The 22,648-nt window shown below is 40.4% G+C and overlaps 1 protein-coding gene across 1 annotated transcript in view; it reads left to right on the forward strand.

Moving 5' to 3' along the window:
- The window catches only part of pex7 (peroxisomal biogenesis factor 7), a gene marked incomplete at its 5' end in the record, with an annotated part of 31,703 nt that overhangs the window by 5,145 nt on the left and 3,910 nt on the right, over positions 1-22,648 (forward strand). Inside the window, 1 exon segment of the mRNA XM_076112127.1 lies at positions 11,040-11,139. Within this exon segment, the coding sequence (XP_075968242.1) occupies positions 11,040-11,139 (100 nt within the window).

The following is a 22,648-nucleotide window of genomic DNA, read 5'->3' on the forward strand; positions in this document are numbered from 1 at the left end:
GACGAGATGAGCTGAGTTAATAACATCTGTAATGTCAAGCAAGACTGCCTCTGTGTGTCTTCATAATCTCTCTGCAGCCTGTGATTTAAATACAAAGTCTGTTCTGTCAAACGTCTACCTGTCTGTGTGTCCGTCACAGGTCTGATTGATCAACACATTTACAGCTGGGATATCATGAATGATGATTTTCTCTGTTTTTTCATCTTTGTAAATATCTTTGGGTCTTTTCCCCCTTTGGCTCTGGGAACATGTGATGAGCCTGTTTCTCTATTTTATGGAGGATCTTGACTAATAATAATTAAATCAATCAGACCTCGTATGAAGGTGGCCTTCCAGGAGTATTTCCCTGATTGGTGATGCTTCTCAACATATTACTGTGTTATAAAATATCAATATTATACCTTACATATGAGTTTCAGTATAGACAACACTCGTCTTTTATAAAGCAGAACTGATGATGTGAGATTATGTTTGTCTTTAAGACAAGGGGGGGAGGGTTAGAGAGAGAGGGGGGGAGGGTTAGAGAGAGAGGGGGAGGGTTAGAGAGAGAGGGGGAGGGTTAGAGAGGGGGATGGGGGGAGGGTTAGAGAGAGAGAGGGGGAGGGTTAGAGAGAGAGAGGGGGAGGGTTAGAGAGAGAGGGGGGGAGGGTTAGAGAGAGAGGGGGAGGGTTAGAGAGAGAGAGGGGGGGAGGGTTAGAGAGAGAGAGGGGGGGGGGTTAGAGAGAGAGGGGGGGTTAGAGAGAGGGGGGGAGGGTTAGAGAGAGAGAGGGGGGGGGTTAGAGAGAGAGAGGGGGAGGGTTAGAGAGAGAGAGGGGGAGGGTTAGAGAGAGAGGGGGGGGTTAGAGAGAGAGAGGGGGGGAGGGTTAGAGAGAGAGAGGGGGGAGGGTTAGAGAGAGAGAGGGGGGGAGGGTTAGAGAGAGAGGGGGGGGTTAGAGAGAGAGAGGGGGGGAGGGTTAGAGAGAGAGAGGGGGGAGGGTTAGAGAGAGAGGGGGGAGGGTTAGAGAGAGAGAGGGGGGGAGGGTTAGAGAGAGAGGGGGGGAGGGTTAGAGAGAGAGGGGGGGGTTAGAGAGAGAGGGGGGAGGGTTAGAGAGAGAGAGGGGGGGGGGTTAGAGAGAGAGGGGGAGGGTTAGAGAGAGGGGGGGAGGGTTAGAGAGAGAGAGGGGGGGTTAGAGAGAGAGAGAGGGAGGGTTAGAGAGAGAGGGGGGGAGGGTTAGAGAGAGAGAGGGGGGAGGGTTAGAGAGAGAGAGGGGGGGAGGGTTAGAGAGAGAGGGGGGAGGGTTAGAGAGAGAGAGGGGGGGAGGGTTAGAGAGAGAGGGGGGAGGGTTAGAGAGAGGGGGGGAGGGTTAGAGAGAGAGAGGGGGGGAGGGTTAGAGAGAGAGGGGGGAGGGTTAGAGAGAGGGGGGGAGGGTTAGAGAGAGAGGGGGGGGGTTAGAGAGAGAGAGGGGGGAGGGTTAGAGAGAGAGAGGGGGGGGGGTTAGAGAGAGAGAGGGGGGAGGGTTAGAGAGAGAGAGGGGGGAGGGTTAGAGAGAGAGAGGGGGGGAGGGTTAGAGAGAGAGAGGGGGGAGGGTTAGAGAGAGAGAGGGGGGAGGGTTAGAGAGAGAGAGAGGGGGGAGGGTTAGAGAGAGAGAGGCAGTAAAGTGCCGAAGGGAAAGAAGGGAGGCTTAAAGATAAATGTGGTGAGAGCTGGCTCTGTTTTATTGATCCACGCTTTTCACTGGCTCACACACACACACACACACACACACACACACACACACACACACACACACACACACAGCCCCATACATGCATACCATCATACACACACACACACACACACACACACCGTGAGCTTGTCTTTGTCAGGTAAGAAAACAGCATCTGCAGTAATAAAGTTCAGAAACAAATCAACAGTGGGTCCTCGCTCATGGCTCCTCCTCCCTCCTCGCTCCTCAGAGCAGAAATAAGAGCTTTGGGACGGCCGTCAATATGGCGACAACTTCCGGTTCGATCGAGGATATGACAGATAAGAGACTTGAGATGTACCCTAAAAAAAGACTAAAGTTCAGTTACATAGCTGCCTCCAAGCACAATGTTTGAAACAGAAAATATTTTCTGATGAAACAATCTCGGTTTTTCTATAATTTTTCATGCATTATACTACAAAAACGCTGTATATCTTTAATTGAATCTTCCACTCTGTCTTCTCCTTCATTAACTCGGCTTCTGTCCTTTCTCTGAGTTAATCCTAAATCATTGCTGCACTGATAACACGGTGTCAGGAGGTCTGCTGCACCTGATGCTATCTCAATCACACATGGAGAATGGGACGGAGGCGGAGCTACGTGTGTGTGTCTGTGTGAGCGTGTGTGTGTGTGTGTGTGTGTGTGTGTGTGTGAACCCTCTCAGCATCGATCACGCCTGGCTGCAGGAGCTCTAATCACCTGATCAACAGGAGACATCGTTAGCATGAGTCTCTTCATCTGTTCATCAGCAGCTTCTCTCAACTTTCTAACTTTTGTTTAAATGTGATTATATATAATGTAGTCTGTATCCTATGTTATAATATTTTGAGCAAACACCGTGAGTGTTTAATCATGTTTTACTTAGTAACTCACGGTTCCAACATCACAAAAACATCAATAAACCATAAATGATTACAGAAAAAGTTTGAGACTTAAGGAAATTCAGTTATTCTTTTTCTGCACTCTCATATCTACAGCCAGCAGCTGGCTAACTTAGCTTAGCACAAACACTGGAAACAGAGGGAAACAGCTAGCCTGGCTCTGTCCAAAGGCAACCAAATCCACCAAGCAGCACCGTTAACGCTCACTAAATACCAGAAGACAAAGTGTGGCCAGAGCCAGTCTCTACACCAAGCTAAGCTAAGTTATGCTAAGCTAAGCTAAGCGTCTCCTGGCTGTAACTTCATATGTACTGTAGACATGAGAGCGGTAATCAATCTTCTCATCTAACTCTTTGCAAGAAAGCGAACAATCTCCCAAAATGATCTTCTTCAAGGAGAAGAGCGATGGGACTTTCTTTACACGGCAACTGCAGATATTTGACGTCTATTATTTTGATCATGTTTATTCTGTCGTCTAATGAAATGGATCACGAGACGAGATGAGTTAAAAACAGGTCATATCTGGTCCAAGAGTAAGTAAACAAAAAGCGCTTGATACTCAATCGTATCAAACATGTGTTTTAGTTCAGATAAAAGGAGATTTATACGTGAAGTTCTGCAATAAATCTCATCTCTGAGCTCCGTCACATCCACCTGTTGGTGCATTCAGCTCGTTAAACACACACACACACACACACACACACACACACACACACACACACACACACCTGCCCTGTGTGTTCATCACATCCACCTGCACACACAAAGAACAAGACGTGAATGCACATGCAGCACCAGTCATATGCAAATACATCTGAGCACACACTCCTCTACGTACTCGCAGAGTGACTCACCGAGTCACACTAATCATTCTTCATACGTCGTTTCCTCTCAACGCTGTAACTCACTTTGTGATGAGTCAGCGTTCCTCAAACCTTTGGGATGTTTGGTGTTAAAGGCCAGTTAGCTGCGTTATATTCTAGACACACATTTAATCAGCTGCTACGTCTCATTCAAACACAGACCATCAAACAACAACATGTTCATTCACAGAACAAAATACATTTTCAATTTTCAACTTTCTGTTTTTCCGATACTTTTGTTTATGACCAAATCACACGATATTATGTTGAGCGCTAATTAGACAATTAGGCAAATATTGCACCTGTTTCTCATCAGCCGGGCTGCACTCATGGTGTTCATAGCTATACCGACTAAATATATGTAATGTAATGCGTACATATGACACAACACATTTCATATGTTTCATATAACCATGAATAATACCGTAAATCTCACACACAAGCGTTCATTATGTGCTCTTTGTTTCTCATTCAAAACACGTAGAATTAGTATTTAGTGAGGAACAGACGAGGTCATGTTCTCCACTCTTCGTCTCCTGTGTGCTTTAGATAACATGTTCTCTGTTCTCTGTGAACATTCATTTCCTGTCTGACTTCAGAGCATCAATGACTGGAGCTCGCGGGAGGATCGGATCGCTCTCTTTACACTTCTCTTTGTGTTCTGTCACTTCTCTTCTCTGACATGTGTTGGTGTCCCGCTGTGAGTTAATGATTTTCATAGTAATAGTGAGACGCACACACACAGCTGGTGAACGGTTCCACTGACTGAAATACAATAGAAGCTAAATAATTACCTACCGAGGACAAAAGACAGCGTGTCCCTCGTGTATGTGAACATGTATTTGACTAACTGGGACAGTCATCTGGTCCCAAACACATGGACGTCATCTAAGCCCCAACAGATCTGTCTCCTCCTACAGTTCATGTAACCACTGAAACCATTTGAAGATGTACTGGATTTTGACGATCTTTATGTTCCTGATCAAGTTTTTCTGGCCCTGATCCCAATCCGAGTCCTTTGATATTGAGTTTCTGGCAATACTGATCTGATATTTATGTTTACACAGCAAGCAGAAAATATTAAACGCTGATTAAATATGTATCCGGCTCATTGAAGCCTTCTGAATATGACAGAAGCTACACATTCTGAAGGTCCTTGTTCAAAACCATGAAGCAGATCAGTTTAAGTTATTTAAATGAAATGAAAGTTTCACTCGGGGGGGAAAAAGCAACTCCTGAAATTGACGTAATGTGATCAGCTGAGGGGAAGATGTATCACTGTTAGATTGGTTGGTTTGTATGGAACTCGTCAAAGACGCTTGGTAAGGACACGTCGGCGTTAGGTTTAGCCAACAAAAGTATTTGGTTTGAGTTAAAATAAGCACGTAATTCGTATGTTATCCCGTAAGCATGAACGAGGAAGTCTAAAGACGGCAAAAGCCCGCACAGGTCCGGTGGATGAGTCCAACAAGCGGTGAACTTTCACAGCTGTTCGTTCCTCGTGTATACCGAGAAGTCAACGTTGGTTTATTCGTCATGTAACTTCCGTACTTCAGTAACGCCACTTCCATAGTTATTTGAACCCAAACAACGATTGTTACTTCTACGTTGTTTTGTTGCCTAACTAAGTTGTTTCCTGCGAAGAAGTTTATTTTGAAAAGACTGTATTCATTTAACAAGCAGACGTTGACACTTCTCAATAAAGTTCATTGCAGAGAAGAAACTTTCTCTCATCTCGCCCTCAGTGGTAAATATAAAAAAAGCTTCTTCTTCTCCAATTGTTATTCTGCTGCTGCTTTGTTTCACAATATTGAGATCCAGAAAGCCGACTCATTACAGTCTGTAGTAAATCACTGTTGTTGCTCATTTTATGAGGCCAATCAAGGCTATAGTGGCTCTAAGCTGCATGATGATTACTCCTGATCGTAATGCACTGGCTGGGAGCGCTGTGACAGAAATGCATTCATTCCACTAAAGATTTTTCATTGCAGCTGCACTTCGTTACGTTGCTGACGTATTGCTCCGCACTACGGGTGATGAATGTGTTGCTCTTTCACTTCCTGCATGAATGAGTGAGCACATTCACCGTGGATGCATTGTACAGATATTTAGGATTACATAGAATAGAGAAATAACTAAATACACGTTTTCATGGTTACCCTGTGGTCTTTTTTCTCTTTCTTCAAGCTGCAACTTAAATCATGTTTTACATGATAGTCACAAACACACTGTGAGGCTTTAATGCAAACTACACTCCAAAGAAAACACAATTATTGGAAGTGCTCTTTCAAAAACTAGTCTTTTACCCAGGAGACCGTTATTCGAGCCCCGTGTGAAACTAGAATTCAACGTTGATTTATTTCTCACGTTTCTTCTGTACTTCAGTAACGCCACTTCAGTTGTTATTTTAACCCAAACGACGATCTTTTCTGTAACCCAAAAGTAGTTTTATTGTCTAAACCTAACTAAGTAGTTTAGTTGTCTAAACCTAACTAAGTAGTTTAGTTGTCTAAACCTAACTAAGTATTTTAGTTGTCTAAACCTAACTAAGTAGTTTTATTGTATAAACCTAACTAAGTAGTTTTATTGTCTAAACCTAACTAAGTAGTTTTATTGTCTAAACCTAACTAAGTAGTTTAGTTGTCTAAACCTAACTAAGTAGTTTTATTGTCTAAACCTAACTAAGTAGTTTTGTTGTATAAACCTAACTAAGTAGTTTAGTTGTCTAAACCTAACTAAGTAGTTTTATTGTATAAACCTAACTAAGTAGTTTTATTGTCTAAACCTAACTAAGTAGTTTTATTGTCTAAACCTAACTAAGTAGTTTAGTTGTCTAAACCTAACTAAGTAGTTTTGTTGTATAAACCTAACTAAGTAGTTTTATTGTCTAAACCTAACTAAGTAGTTTTATTGTCTAAACCTAACTAAGTAGTTTAGTTGTCTAAACCTAACTAAGTAGTTTTATTGTATAAACCTAACTAAGTAGTTTTATTGTCTAAACCTAACTAAGTAGTTTTATTGTCTAAACCTAACTAAGTAGTTTAGTTGTCTAAACCTAACTAAGTAGTTTTGTTGTATAAACCTAACTAAGTAGTTTTATTGTCTAAACCTAACTAAGTAGTTTTATTGTCTAAACCTAACTAAGTAGTTTAGTTGTCTAAACCTAACTAAGTAGTTTTATTGTCTAAACCTAACTAAGTAGTTTTGTTGTCTAAACCTAACTAAGTAGTTTAGTTGTCTAAACCTAACTAAGTAGTTTAGTTGTCTAAACCTAACTAAGTAGTTTTATTGTCTAAACCTAACTAAGTAGTTTTGTTGTCTAAACCTAACTAAGTAGTTTTATTGTCTAAACCTAACTAAGTAGTTTTATTGTCTAAACCTAACTAAGTAGTTTTGTTGTCTAAACCTAACTAAGTAGTTTTGTTGTCTAAACCTAACTAAGTAGTTTAGTTGTCTAAACCTAACTAAGTAGTTTTATTGTCTAAACCTAACTAAGTAGTTTTATTGTCTAAACCTAACTAAGTAGTTTTATTGTCTAAACCTAACTAAGTAGTTTAGTTGTCTAAACCTAACTAAGTAGTTTAGTTGTCTAAACCTAACTAAGTAGTTTTGTTGTCTAAACCTAACTAAGTAGTTTAGTTGTCTAAACCTAACTAAGTAGTTTTATTGTCTAAACCTAACTAAGTAGTTTTATTGTCTAAACCTAACTAAGTAGTTTAGTTGTCTAAACCTAACTAAGTAGTTTTGTTGTCTAAACCTAACTAAGTAGTTTTATTGTCTAAACCTAACTAAGTAGTTTTATTGTCTAAACCTAACTAAGTAGTTTTATTGTCTAAACCTAACTAAGTAGTTTAGTTGTCTAAACCTAACTAAGTAGTTTTATTGTCTAAACCTAACTAAGTAGTTTAGTTGTCTAAACCTAACTAAGTAGTTTTGTTGTCTAAACCTAACTAAGTAGTTTTGTTGTCTAAACCTAACTAAGTAGTTTTATTGTCTAAACCTAACTAAGTAGTTTAGTTGTCTAAACCTAAGTATTTTAGTTGTCTAAACCTAACTAAGTAGTTTAGTTGTCTAAACCTAACTACGTAGTTTTGTTGTCTAAACCTAACTAAGTAGTTTTATTGTCTAAACCTAACTAAGTAGTTTAGTTGTCTAAACCTAACTAAGTAGTTTTATTGTCTAAACCTAACTAAGTAGTTTAGTTGTCTAAACCTAAGTATTTTAGTTGTCTAAACCTAACTAAGTAGTTTAGTTGTCTAAACCTAACTAAGTAGTTTAGTTGTCTAAATCTAACTAAGTAGTTTTATTGTCTAAACCTAACTAAGTAGTTTAGTTGTCTAAACCTAACTAAGTAGTTTTACATTGTCAGACTAGGCCAAGCTAACTTTCATCAACTCAAGAAGACAGTAAACTTCTTGTAACTTTCTGAAACGACCCGACAATCACGGCCACTTTCCTCAGGAATTGTCTGTGGAGGTGTGAAAGTAGACGGGATTTGAACTGTCTGTACAAACGTGTTTGCTGTCATTCCCGTCTGTACAGTTCAATCCCGTTGATACCAAAAGCATAAAGAGTTCTTGGGGTGCGAGACTGTAATGGCAGTTTTCTTTTGCCCCGTCTTGAAGTGTGGCCATGTGGAAGAAGTAGAAACTCTAAACGTGATCGATAGCATGTTATACAAAATTGTTAATTTGAAGGATGCTGATGTGTGTTTTTTGGCAGCTATGTTATGCATTCATGTCTTTCTCTTGCACTTTGTCTTTTGATGTTTAATATAAAGCACTTTGAATTGCCTTGATGCTGAAATGTGCTTTATAAAATTGCCTTTCCTTAATCAACCACCCGACTTTATGCATTAAAGTAGCACAGTGTCAGGAAGACAGGAAGGACAGAGACAGACTGAGTGTCTTTGAGAGAAAGAGACGGGAAGAGAAGGTGCAAGGTGACGGAAATAAAGAAAGACTTTGGAGGAGTTTTTCTTTTTCTAACTACATTTAAGTCTCATCTTGTTTCGTCAAAGATATTAGATATGGTTATGGTATGTCGACGCCGTCTCATCTTCGTCTCTTCCTCGTCTCGTCTTAGTCCTGGAAAAAAGATTGGTGACGAACATCTGGAACAGTCAGCGTGTTGACTGCTGCTGTTGTTTTTAGCATGTTGGCTCATGTTTCAGGAATCATTTCATAACAGTGTGTTAGATAAAGTTCTACTAACTATAACTTTGATAAGACCGTCTACATGTCGAGAAGAAAGTCTGGAAAAACAACGACACATAAACGATACGGTCAGATTTCAAACCTCAAACCACATGAACGAGTGTGAAAGTCTCTTCTTGATGTTGGAAACAAGAGTTAAAAAGCTAAAGTCCACTTCGTTTACTGATTGAAGTTTAATATGAAGTTCACATGACGACAGCTTTATCCGCATAAGAACGTTGTTTGTCCCTCGACTGTTGACTGATTGAATGATTATTGTATAAAAGAAGCAGGATCTGTTGAATAGTTTTACCACATTACCAGAACAGCCGCTGAGGTTTTTCCAGATTGCAAAGCGTGGACAGAGACCAGCGACAGCCCCGACAGGAGTACGTTCAACCTGTCAGGTGCACAGCAGTACGTGTTCATGGTGACGTCAGAGTGACAATACAGCTGTCAATCACCTGATGTACGGCCGAGCTGAACGAGAGGAAAGAGAAAGGCCTCTTGAGTCCTGCCACTTTTCTTTTCTCACGTGCAACAACCGGGCATCTCCATGGTGGTGAATGAAGTCTAATCATGTCAAAGTGCTGCTGCATTTTGCAGCACTGAAGCCCGACGTCTCCTCACGACAGCGTCTCTAAACTTCCTGAGAGAAAAGCTTTTTTATTCGACAGTTAAGTGAGATTCATTTTGGTGCCAAAGTCCAGAAACAAACTCACTCTGCTCATTAGGAATGAACGTAAACCAGTCTGTACCGCAGCAGTTTACACACACACACACACACACACACACACACACACACACACACACACACACACACACACACACAATGGTGTGCATACACATAAAGTGAGTATGAGCAGTGATTTACACTAACAACTCACTCAATATATAATATCTCTCAATACCTGACTCTCCCCAGACACCCATCACTCATCCTGAGTGTGTGTGTGTGTGTGTGTGTGTGTGTGTGTGTGTGTGTGTGTGTGCTGCAGCTCCACTATTAATATGGGCCTAATGGAGCCCAATGGGAGCTGCAGTGTTCCCTCTGAAAATGATTTAATTACATTTGCAAAGTGGATGAGTCTGGAGGGAGTGTTTGCTGCGTCAGGGCTTTTGGCACACACACACACACACACACACACACACACACACACACACACACACACACACACACACACACACACACACACCACCCTGTCAAGACCAGGAAGAGACGTGGTCTTTCAATTAGTCTGATTGGCCGAATGCGGCCTGACGTCTGGAGGCAGTGTTTTATTGGCTCTCTGTTCCTCTCCTTTCTCTCTTCCTTCTTTCTCGTCTTTATTTTTGTCTAGATCTCACTCTCTAGATTGCTTTCTTTTCTTTTCTTTCTTTTCTTTGACCTCCATTCCTCTCCATATCTGTTAACCCCTTCCTCTCTCTGCACATCTCTTACTCACCTTCCTCCCTTGTTGTCTGTATTAATCTCACTCATGCACAGCTGTATGATAGGATTCGTAATCGTGTACAGTGAAGTGTTTGTTTTTGTAGAAGGAGGTATGATTTCAGACTTCACACACATCTGGTTTCTTGGTCTTATGTATTTCCATGTTTTTATATATATAACAATAACACTGAACCTCCAGGTGAGAGGGTGCACTGTTCATTGCTCCAACATATGAAGAGTATTGGACATAATGATTTCATGTTTTAGCTGAACACCTTCATAGTTGTGGGCCTTGAAATAAGGCTCATGGTTCGTCCTCTCATAAGCATGAATGTGCTCTAGAAATGTCATTTCAGTCTGTATCCTTTTATTATGAAATATGTTTTATTTAAATTAGCTTGTAGTATGACAGTTTTGTCTTAAGAATATCGTCCCCAAAAATATTGCAAAATGAGAAGCTGTCATCCTCTGGGGAGCAGAGCTCACTCAAGGTTTGCCTAATCGTGAAGTCAGAGGAAAGTTAAAGGATTTAAAAACAAGGATTCATCTTTTGAATAGCCCATGACATTATATCAGAGGCTGAAGGTTCACCAAAGTCAAATAGCTTGATCCTCTGAGGACCAAGAATACAAGAAGCCAGTTTAACAGAAATCCAGCCATCGGTTTTCAAGACTCGTCGTGCACCGATGCTTCAAACAAAAAGCCCAAAAGTTACCGGAATCTTGAGTGTGAAATATACATAGAGATATCTTCCTCAAGACAACATGTTGATATAATGTAAATTCACAGTTGTTCGCTGTATTTCATAATTGTTTTAGTCCGTTTTTGTTTGGTCTGTTTGAATGTGAAATTATCTGAGAAAATTCCTAATTTTCATGAATTTAAATGGAACGTTTTCCGCTGAAAGAGTCATTTTACATGTTGCTGTGTTTGTGTTGGTGCAGGTTCTGGGATTACAGTAGGAGTCAGCCTCTTGTGGAGACCGTGGAACATCACTCAGAGTTTGTGTGTGGACTTGACTTTAACCTGCATATCGCCAACCAGGTAACACACACACACACACACACACACACACACACACACACACACACACAGACACACTTAACACACATTGTAAAGACGTGGCTCTCTTAGCTTTAACCTGTGAGTTAAAGTGTGTTGTTGGAGCTCCTGGTTTGGTTTCCAGCAGCAAACTGGTTTCAGGTTTAAACCTCATGGGCCGGTTTAAAGACGTCTGTAGATGGTTGTCTTTGGGAAGATGTTTGTTGTACTGGACTCTTGACCTGGATAAGCAATGGACAATGTATGGATGTATGGTTTAGAAGGACATTTTGAAAATCCACCAATTATTTTCATTTTTTTCATCTGTAATGAGCATTACCAGCATCACCAATATACAGTCATCTGATTGTGTCTGATTTGGGTCATTTATATTTTCCCAAAATGTCTTCCAGAGTTCCTCTCCCTCCCTTTACTCCCCCATTCGTCTTCCTGTGGAGTGTGTGGCTAACCACCGCATCAGTGTGTCCACATCCTGGTTTTCTATCCGTGTGTGTGTGTTTGCTGTAGTTCTTGAAATGGGGCCATCCATCAATGTGTCAGCACACGGGCAGGCCGGGGTTAACCCACGGTAACAGGGAGCTGTGTGTTCCAATGTGTCGGGGTAAAGAGGCACTGAATTGAACAGGCCACTCGTGTCTAATTCAGTTTTTCAGGCTAATTTGGAGAGAAGGTGAAAGAAAGTGTGGTGAAAATGACAACAAGCAGAAATCAGCTTGAATATACTGGATCAGTGCGTGGGAACTGGTGACAAAACTCATAATGGGAAGGACGTTGTGATTTGAGAAATGAGTGTTGAAATTAGCTGCAGTTGTTTGCAGACTTTTGTACTTAAAGTGGTTGAAGGAAAACTTCTCTTAAAATGCCTCGAGGCTTTTTAGTGTTGTTGTAGTTTCCTCTGACCTCATCCCCTAAGAGCAGCTTTGCATGTTTTAGCCCATTAACTACAAATGGTGCAGACACCACTGCTCACCATCTCCCAGAGCGTACCATTAGTTTTGAGATTCATTTCTTACCTTCATTTCGGTAACGCTTTGGAAATCGACTTGTAGAGCCAGGTTTGAAAACTCTCCCGTGAGACTCCAACACCCAAGATGTGAGTCGACTGCCAAACCAAAACCAAAAATAAATGTTGTCTTGATGGTGGTGCGGAAAAAGTTTCAGCTCGCAGCAATGATAAGAAATCAGCTTCTGGGCTCAAACATCAGATTTGATGGCGTATGCTACACAACTTGTTTATCTGTTCTTCTGTTGAACTGATCACCACTCATAAACATGTGGAATCTGTGAAGAGCGGACATCACGCTACTTTAAATGGTTACAAGCCAAAACGTTGTGGAATCACTAGTCTAGTCGAGGAGCTACAACTTGTAAAATCACTGACATGATCCTTTACATTTTAGTTTGTGCATCATTGGAATACTTCATCTGAACCCGCGGGCCGTCAGAGTGTTCAGTGTACAGTTGTGTCATGTACACAACTGCTCTGTAACATGAGTATTAATGTGATATCTCATTAGAAAGCTACGGTTCTTGTAATTTGATTTATGCAAACCATTTCAAGATACAATCACACCAGCAGGTACAGTTAATGTCTCTGTCAAACAACCACTCCAAAAATAGCTGATAAAATATCGCCATCACTCACCGATTATGATTCATAGCGTTTCCCTCATGCATGATAGTCCGGAAAAAATGGTCTTGCTAGATTGCTAAGAGTCCACACGATCCAATCCAGTAAAAGATTTAGTCCAAAACACATTATTACGTCCATAAACACCCACGGGGGGCTGTTGCATCACTTCAAATTAGCCGGCAGATATGATAACTAGCGATCTATTTTCGATCATAATTTAACTTTCCATGTCAACAAAGCGGATTTTTTCATCTCAAAATGGCGGCTGCATTCTGCCGGTTAGATTGACACCTCATTTGACCCAATAGGAGCTTCTATATCCCGGTCACATTCTGGAACAGCCAACGAGAGTCCGCTTTGAAAGACAATGCCCGCCTCTCTTGCTTTGGGAAATGCTCGAGCCAATTGCAATCGATCTTACTGAAACTCACACTACGTATAGCCAATGAAATTACGAAGAGAACGCTATGCAGATTCACCAGATTGCATGTTGGGAAAGTCTTTTGGAACTCAAATCTAGTACCGTGACTCAAGTACCTGAGACCGATTATGAAGAGCAAAGTCTGGTTAATGACAATTTTCAAGAATCTGTGAAAGTTGACAATGGTTAGTCTGTGCATTTTGACGTGGTGACTACGAGCCTCCAAATGCGCGTTTACGTGGACGTACTCTTAGTAAACCATGTGTAAAATATTCATTTTCTGTCATATTGTTATCAAATTTGAACTTCTACTAGGTACTATGACTTCATGCTAAGGCACCATTGTGTTTTCCAGCTAATGAGTCCCAGCCATAGTTAACTGCAGGCATCTGTTGTCAACTCTATAGCTCAATGCCAGTAGCACTTACAGTGATTCTGAAACTTCAGAGTGTTACCTTTCAATAGAGACTAAAACCATACATGTACTCCCAATGGTTCAATAAGAGCTGTCAGTTTACTTTGGGTACGACTTGGATAGGCGTTTTAGGCAAATTGTACAGGAGTGATAAGAAGTTTTAACGCTGTTTTACCTCGGACAAAATAAAACACTGCTGTTCTAGACTCCCTCTGAGCCATTGAGCTCTATTAAAACACATCAATGAGCCTCACTGTTCACACGCTGTAGTTTATTCTAGCGCATCAAATGTGGATTAATCCGTCGCTGAAAATAGCCCCCGACAAATTAAACTTTTTGTGTTTATAAAGAGTTACGTCTTCAGTGGGAACCAATGGGCTGAGGGTCACAGACAGGAAGTCAAAAAGTATTGAGAGACGGACTAACACATTGTTGGTTTAGGTCTTTTCATGACTAGAACCAGACTTGTTTTTGTTTTGCTGCAGAGTTGCCATCACATGAAGCTTCCTGCCTCCACTTTGCACTTCCACTACACAGCTTCATTTCTTCAACACCTTTCATCAAGAGTTTTCACACAGAACTAATAATAGCTCGCTGGAAAATCAGAGTCAGGACTTTTTCCAGAGCACCGATAATGACGAGGTGGAAGTGCGTACGTGATAAGGCCTCACAAGCCGTCCTGACCGAGTCTTTCAATCTGTTTATGTCTATAAGAGAGATTCAGTAATGAGCTGCATTGTCCTCGTTGTCAATGTTTGACAATATGTGTGTGTGTTGGGGGGTAGAGGCAACAACAGTAATGAGATGTATTGTTAGTTATGCTGTTATCAGACATGTCATTAGAGAGAAACAGCCTGTAGAATAACACACACAGTGTTGAGAACACTTATATTGACCTCACACACCACAGCTCCTCTATTTTCAGTGTTCCTGTCACGCTTTGTGCCCCGGCCCACCCTCTCCATCCATCTCTGTTTCTCTCGCCTTGACAAACAGGACTGTCACCCAGGAGACCTCTGTTCGTGCCCCGTGTGAAACCAAAAGTAAACGTTGACTTTACGCTTGTTGCGTAATGTTGTTAGGCTTCTCACATAATGTTATGTAAGAACATTGTGAAGAGCAGTTCTTTTTTACACTAGTTACAATGTTACGCTGTTTCGTCACGATGTTTCGCCACGATTTTTCGTCACGATGTTTCGTCACGATGTTTCGTCACGATGTTTCGTTTTCTTATGTTACTATTTGAACACAAATCATGATTTTGTTTTTACCACCATAACTAAATAGTTTTGTTGCCTAAACCAATCGTTTCACGTTAACCATGAGGCATTGTGCATTTTGGCAAGCGTGATACGAAGCTGATATAAAACGTACTCATGAAATGTATTTTTGATTCAGAAACATAGACATTCAACACATCCGTGGTTGCCAACATTTCTTCTGGCGACTGGGTTGAAACCAATACAACTGCATAGAAATTATAACAAATTTTAACATTAAATGAAAAAACAATTAAGTCACAACTAGTGCAAACAAACCCTCTAAATCAAAATAAATAAGCATTGGCTTTGCAGATGTTTTTATTCATGACATAGGTTATTTTATTTCAAATGGTTGCGCTCTCGTACAGCAGTATGATGCAGTTGAAGCTGGTCAAACACAAGCAAGAAAGGAGAATGAGAAATGAAAGGAGCTTACCCCACACCAAAGAATTCAGACAAATAAAACCATAATATGTATTTATTCATTTATAGTGAGATAAAAACTATTACAATACTATATATAGATGTAAATGTACTATGTTGCTATGTTTTACAGTACAAGTGTGCGCTTGTTTCTGTATTGGGTGTGATATATATTAATATACAGATTTGTTTGCAAAACCGATCCTACATTGAACTGAAAGCTGTGTTTGTACATTGATTGTAGTCCACATCCACATCTGGTCCTTATTTTTGTAAAGTCACAGTTTCATTAAAATACACCAAAGTATCATCAGCGTATGTGTTTATACCCGGTGGCGTTGGGTGACTTTTCCACTTGTTGGAGCTACGGCTCGATAGGTAGCTCTGTATATTTGAGCTGTTTTTATATTTCTAATTAACAACTCAACAGCGCTACATTATCCGTCCCACTGTGAGATATCAACTCCTTCCCTATGTTGTTTTGTCTCACCTCCTCTGCGTCCTGACTTTCATCAGATTCTACTTTTTTTCTGGTCTGTTCTTGTCTTTCGGTTTCTTCCTCTGGTATCAGCTCGCTAACTTGCTCTCATCACCTCTCTCTTCTTCTCATCACTTCTTCCTCTCCATCACTGACTCTTTTCTTTCCTCTCTATCTCTCACACACTCCCTCACTGGTGTGGTCTCCGGTCTTATCCAGGCGTAACACACAAGTGTGTCTGATGGATCACCTTCCTCACAGCACTGCAGGCCAAACCACACACACACACACACACACACACACACACACACACACATACGCTTACACACAAATCAGACATACAAGACCTTTGTCTGTGTGTGTGTGTGTGTGTGTGTGTGTGTGTGTGTGTGTGTGTGTGTGTGTGTGTGTGTGTGTGTGTGTGTGTGTGTGTGTGTGTGTGTGTGTGATACGATGAGGTGATAGATCATACAGGAATGCAAGACGACAACCATTCACCGGTCTGTAGGTTGGTTATTTTATGGAAAGAAATAGTATAACCAGTTACATAGCAGGTGATACATGATGGTATCTGTGGTACAGTACTACTGCAATGGCTGTATGCAGTAGTAGTATTTGTGGTACTAATACAGTAGCATAAACACCCTTCTACATCGAGTGTGATTTAAAGTATGTTTGATGTTATTCTATATTCTTTTTGTCAACAAATTCCATTAAAAGACCAAAACCATCAGTGTGTTGTTCATTTCTCAATACTTTCTTACTTCCCTTCTAATTATTTGATAATTTGATTCATTTCTCACACAAAAATAAGATTTTTCTTCTTTGACCATTTGTTGCATTTCTCTCTTCTTTCATTGTAAGTTGAAAATCTTTGTGTTTTGGACTTTTTGCTCAGACAACACGAGAGTTTTAAATTTGTTTTAAAGGGTTAGTTTGGATTCATCAAAGTCACACAACAACACAAACACACTAACACAAACACACTAACACAAACACAACAACACAAACACACTAACACAAACACACTAACACAAACACAGTAACACAAACACACTAACACAAACACACTAACACAAACACAACAACACAAACACACTAACACAAACACAACAACACAAACACAAACACACTAACACAAACACAACAACACAACAACACAAACACACTAACACAAACACAACAACACAACAACACAAACACAAACACACTAACACAAACACAACAACACACACACACACACAACACACAACACAACACACAACACACAAACACAACACACAAACACACACAACACAAACACACTAACACAAACACACTAACACAAACACACTAACACAAACACACTAACACAAACACAACAACACAAACACAACACACAAACACACTAACACAAACACACTAACACAAACACACTAACACAAACACACTAACACAAACACACTAACACAACACACAACCCCCCCACCCCACCCCCCCCCCCCCACCCCCCCCCCCCCCCCCCCCCCACCCCACACAAACACAACCACACAACACACACACACAACACAAACACAAACACACAAACACAAACACAACAACACAAACACACAACACACACAACACACACAACACACAACCACAACACACACACACACACACACAACACCAACAACACAAACACAACAACACAAACACACAACACAACACAACACACACACAACACACAACACACAACACACAAACACAACAACACAACACAAACACACAAACACAAACACACAACAACACAAACACAACAACACAACACAAACACAACACACAACACAAACACAACAACACAACACACACAACAACACAAACACACAACACAAACACAACAACACAAACACACACACAAACACACAACACAACACACAACACACAACACAAACACACAAACACACAAACACACAACACACTAACACAAACACACACAACACAAACACAACAACACAAACACACAACACAAACACAACAACACAAACACACTAACACAAACACACAACACAAACACACAACACAAACACACTAACACACAACACAACACACAAACACACTAACACACACACACAACACAAACACACAACACAAACACACTAACACAAACACAACAACACAAACACACTAACACAAACACACAACACAACACACAACACAACCAACACACAACACACAACACAAACACACAACACAAACACAACAACACAACACCACAACAACACAAACACACACAACACAAACACAACAACACAACAACACAAACACAACAACACAAACACACAACACACAACACAAACACACTAACACAAACACAACAACACAAACACAACAACACAAACACACAACACAAACACAACAACACAAACACACTAACACAAACACACTAACACAAACACAACAACACAAACACACTAACACAAACACACAACACAAACACACAACACAAACACACTAACACAAACACACAACACACACCACCACACAAACACACAACACAACAACACAAACACACAAACACAAACACAACAACACAAACACAACAACACAAACACACAACACAAACACAACAACACAACCACACACAACACACACACCACACAACACACAACACACACACACACAAACACAAACACACAACACAAACACACAAACACAAACACACAACACCAACACACACACACACAACACAAACACACAACACAAACACACAACACAAACACAACAACACAAACACAACAACACAACACAAACACACAACACAAACACAACAACACAACACACACACACAAACACAAACACAACAACACAACACACAACACAAACACAACAACACAAACACAAACACACTAACACAAACACCACAACACAAACACACTAACACAAACACACTAACACACACACAACAACACAAACACAACAACACAAACACAGTAACACAAACACACTAACACAAACACAACAACACAAACACAACAACACAAACACAACAACACAAACACACTAACACAAACACACTAACACAAACACAGTAACACAAACACACTAACACAAACACAACAACACAAACACAGTAACACAAACACACTAACACAAACACAACAACACAAACACACTAACACAAACACAACAACACAAACACACTAACACAAACATAACAACACAAACACAACAACACAAACACACTAACACAAACACAACAACACAAACACACTAACACAAACACAAACACACTAACACAAACACACTAACACAAACACAACAACACAAACACAGTAACACAAACACACTAACACAAACACACTAACACAAACACAACAACACAAACACACTAACACAAACACACTAACACAAACACAACAACACAAACACAGTAACACAAACACACTAACACAAACACAACAACACAAACACAGTAACACAAACACACTAACACAAACACAACAACACAAACACACTAACACAAACACACTAACACAAACACAACAACACAAACACAGTAACACAAACACACTAACACAAACACAACAACACAAACACACTAACACAAACACAACAACACAAACACAACAACACAAACACACTAACACAAACACAACAACACAAACACAACAACACAAACACACTAACACAAACACAACAACACAAACACAACAACACAAACACACTAACACAAACACAACAACACAAACACAAACACACTAACACAAACACAACAACACAAACACAACAACACAAACACAAACACACTAACACAAACACAACAACACAAACACAACAACACAAACACAACAACACAACACAAACACACTAACACAAACACAACAACACAAACACACTAACACAAACACACTAACACACACACAACAACACAAACACAACAACACAAACACACTAACACAAACACACTAACACAAACACAACAACACAAACACACTAACACAAACACACTAACACAAACACAACAACACAAACACAACAACACAAACACAGTAACACAAACACACTAACACAAACACAACAACACAAACACACTAACACAAACACAGTAACACAAACACACTAACACAAACACAACAACACAAACACAACAACACAAACACACTAACACAAACACACTAACACAAACACAACAACACAAACACAGTAACACAAACACACTAACACAAACACAACAACACAAACACAGTAACACAAACACACTAACACAAACACAACAACACAAACACACTAACACAAACACAACAACACAAACACACTAACAAACACAAACACACTAACACAAACACACTAACACAAACACAACAACACAAACACAGTAACACAAACACACTAACACAAACACAACAACACAAACACAGTAACACAAACACACTAACACAAACACAACAACACAAACACACTAACACAAACACACTAACACAAACACAACAACACAAACACAGTAACACAAACACACTAACACAAACACAACAACACAAACACAGTAACACAAACACACTAACACAACAACACAAACACACTAACACAAACACAACAACACAAACACACTAACACAAACACAAACACACTAACACAAACACACTAACACAAACACAACAACACAAACACAGTAACACAAACACACTAACACAAACACAACAACACAAACACACTAACACAAACACACTAACACAAACACAACAACACAAACACAGTAACACAAACACACTAACACAAACACAACAACACAAACACACTAACACAAACACAACAACACAAACACAACAACACAAACACAACAACACAAACACAACAACACAAACACAGTAACACAAACACACTAACACAAACACAACAACACAAACACACTAACACAAACACACTAACACAAACACAACAACACAAACACAACAACACAAACACAGTAACACAAACACACTAACACAAACACAACAACACAAACACACTAACACAAACACACTAACACAAACACAACAACACAAACACACTAACACAAACACACTAACACAAACACAACAACACAAACACAACAACACAAACACACTAACACAAACACACTAACACAAACACAACAACACAAACACAACAACACAAACACACAAACACAGTAACACAAACACACTAACACAAACACAACAACACAAACACACTAACACAAACACACTAACACAAACACAACAACACAAACACACTAACACAAACACACTAACACAAACACACTAACACAAACACAACAACACAAACACACTAACACAAACACACTAACACAAACACAACAACACAAACACAGTAACAGATGGAGGAGCAGTAGACAGCAGCTCCTGTGCTCTGAGAGGTAGAGTCAGTGTTCTATGGATGGAGTCTGGTGTGTTTGTAGAGATCACAGAGAACAGCTTCAGTGTCTGACAGCGAGGTCAAGAGGAGAACACGTTCTAAATACAGCGTTCACTTAAACTGAGAGACTCTTTAAAATACGTCCACAGCAGAACATTACTTTGCTCCCGTGTTCTGAGATGTTAAATGAGTGTTTTAGTGAATGGAGTCTGGTGTCTTTGAATCTGAATCAGCTTTATTATGTATGTGAACGCGTACGAGGAATTTGACTCCGGTTTTCAGCGTACATACATAGAATATACAAATAAACAAGAACAATATAAAAAATAAAAACAAGGACATTAAAGACAAAGTAGAACAGAGGTGAGCTTAAACATTTAAACATTTAACTACTATGTACAATACAAATATAAATGTATATCTAAAAGTATATTTATGAAGATAAATGACATATTTACTCCTGACGCTGACTATAGAGAAGAACCTCAAACAACTGGACGTCTAAACATCTGAACATCTGAACATCACTACTGTCCCTTTAAGCTGCATGTTTAGCTTGTCATGCTAACGGAGCTGTCACTCAAAGCCTTGCTACCATGACTATTCACCAGTGATAAGGAGTGCGGTGTGCCGTGTGACCGCTGTTTCCTCTCACTCTACATAACGGCCACAAGCTCATTAGTGTTTTAATTATTGTTTCTTCATTCGTCTTTTCCTCGTTATTTGAAGTACAAACATTGAAGAAGAAGTTGAATATTAGCCAGACTTTGAAGTGTCTTGCTTTTATATTCCCCTTGGTCTTGTGCTCTGTAGCGCTCCTCCTCCTCCTCCTCCTCCTCCTCCTCCTCCTCCCCTCATCAGCCATCTCCTCATTTCTCTCTCTCTCTCTCTCTCTCTCTCTCTCTCTCTCTCTCTCTCTCTCTCTCGCTCATTCTCTTTGTGCTTTGCTGCAGTCTTGGCCGCCGTGTGTGCCTTTCCATTACAGCTATAGGCTGTTAAAGTTAATTAAAGAAGGGCATTCCTCTCCTCAACGGCTGACTCACCGAGCGACTCCTTTGCTTACTCATGCCCCCCCGAACAGGCCGCTAAGGCTTGTTGACTCACTCGTTCAAAGATCTCCATCAGCAGCACGAGCGACGAGCAGCATGGGAAGCTGGTGGTTTGGGATGGAGGGTGATACTGTGATGATGATGCACAGACCAGACATGATGTACCGGCTAACACAAAGAGCCATGAAGATCATAGGAGTCACACAGCATCCCACACTCCAGGCCGTCTTTGATGGAACTATCACCAGACAGGCCCAGAACATTATTTCAGACCCCGCCCGTGTCCTCCACCCTGAATACTTCTTCCCTCGGGCAGACGCTTCAGAGCAGCTCTACCGCTTTAAGGACTCCTCTGTCCCCTTGTCCATCAAAGCTCTAGATGGCCAGCTGGCCAGAGCCTGACCCCTGTAACGCCGATTACCTGTACACGTGTACTTTCTATCATGATTCTATGT

The sequence above is a fragment of the Anarhichas minor genome, unplaced genomic scaffold (assembly GCF_050575085.1).
Source record: "Anarhichas minor isolate MPS153535 unplaced genomic scaffold, ASM5057508v1 ptg000047l, whole genome shotgun sequence".
Lineage (NCBI taxonomy): Eukaryota > Metazoa > Chordata > Actinopteri > Perciformes > Anarhichadidae > Anarhichas > Anarhichas minor.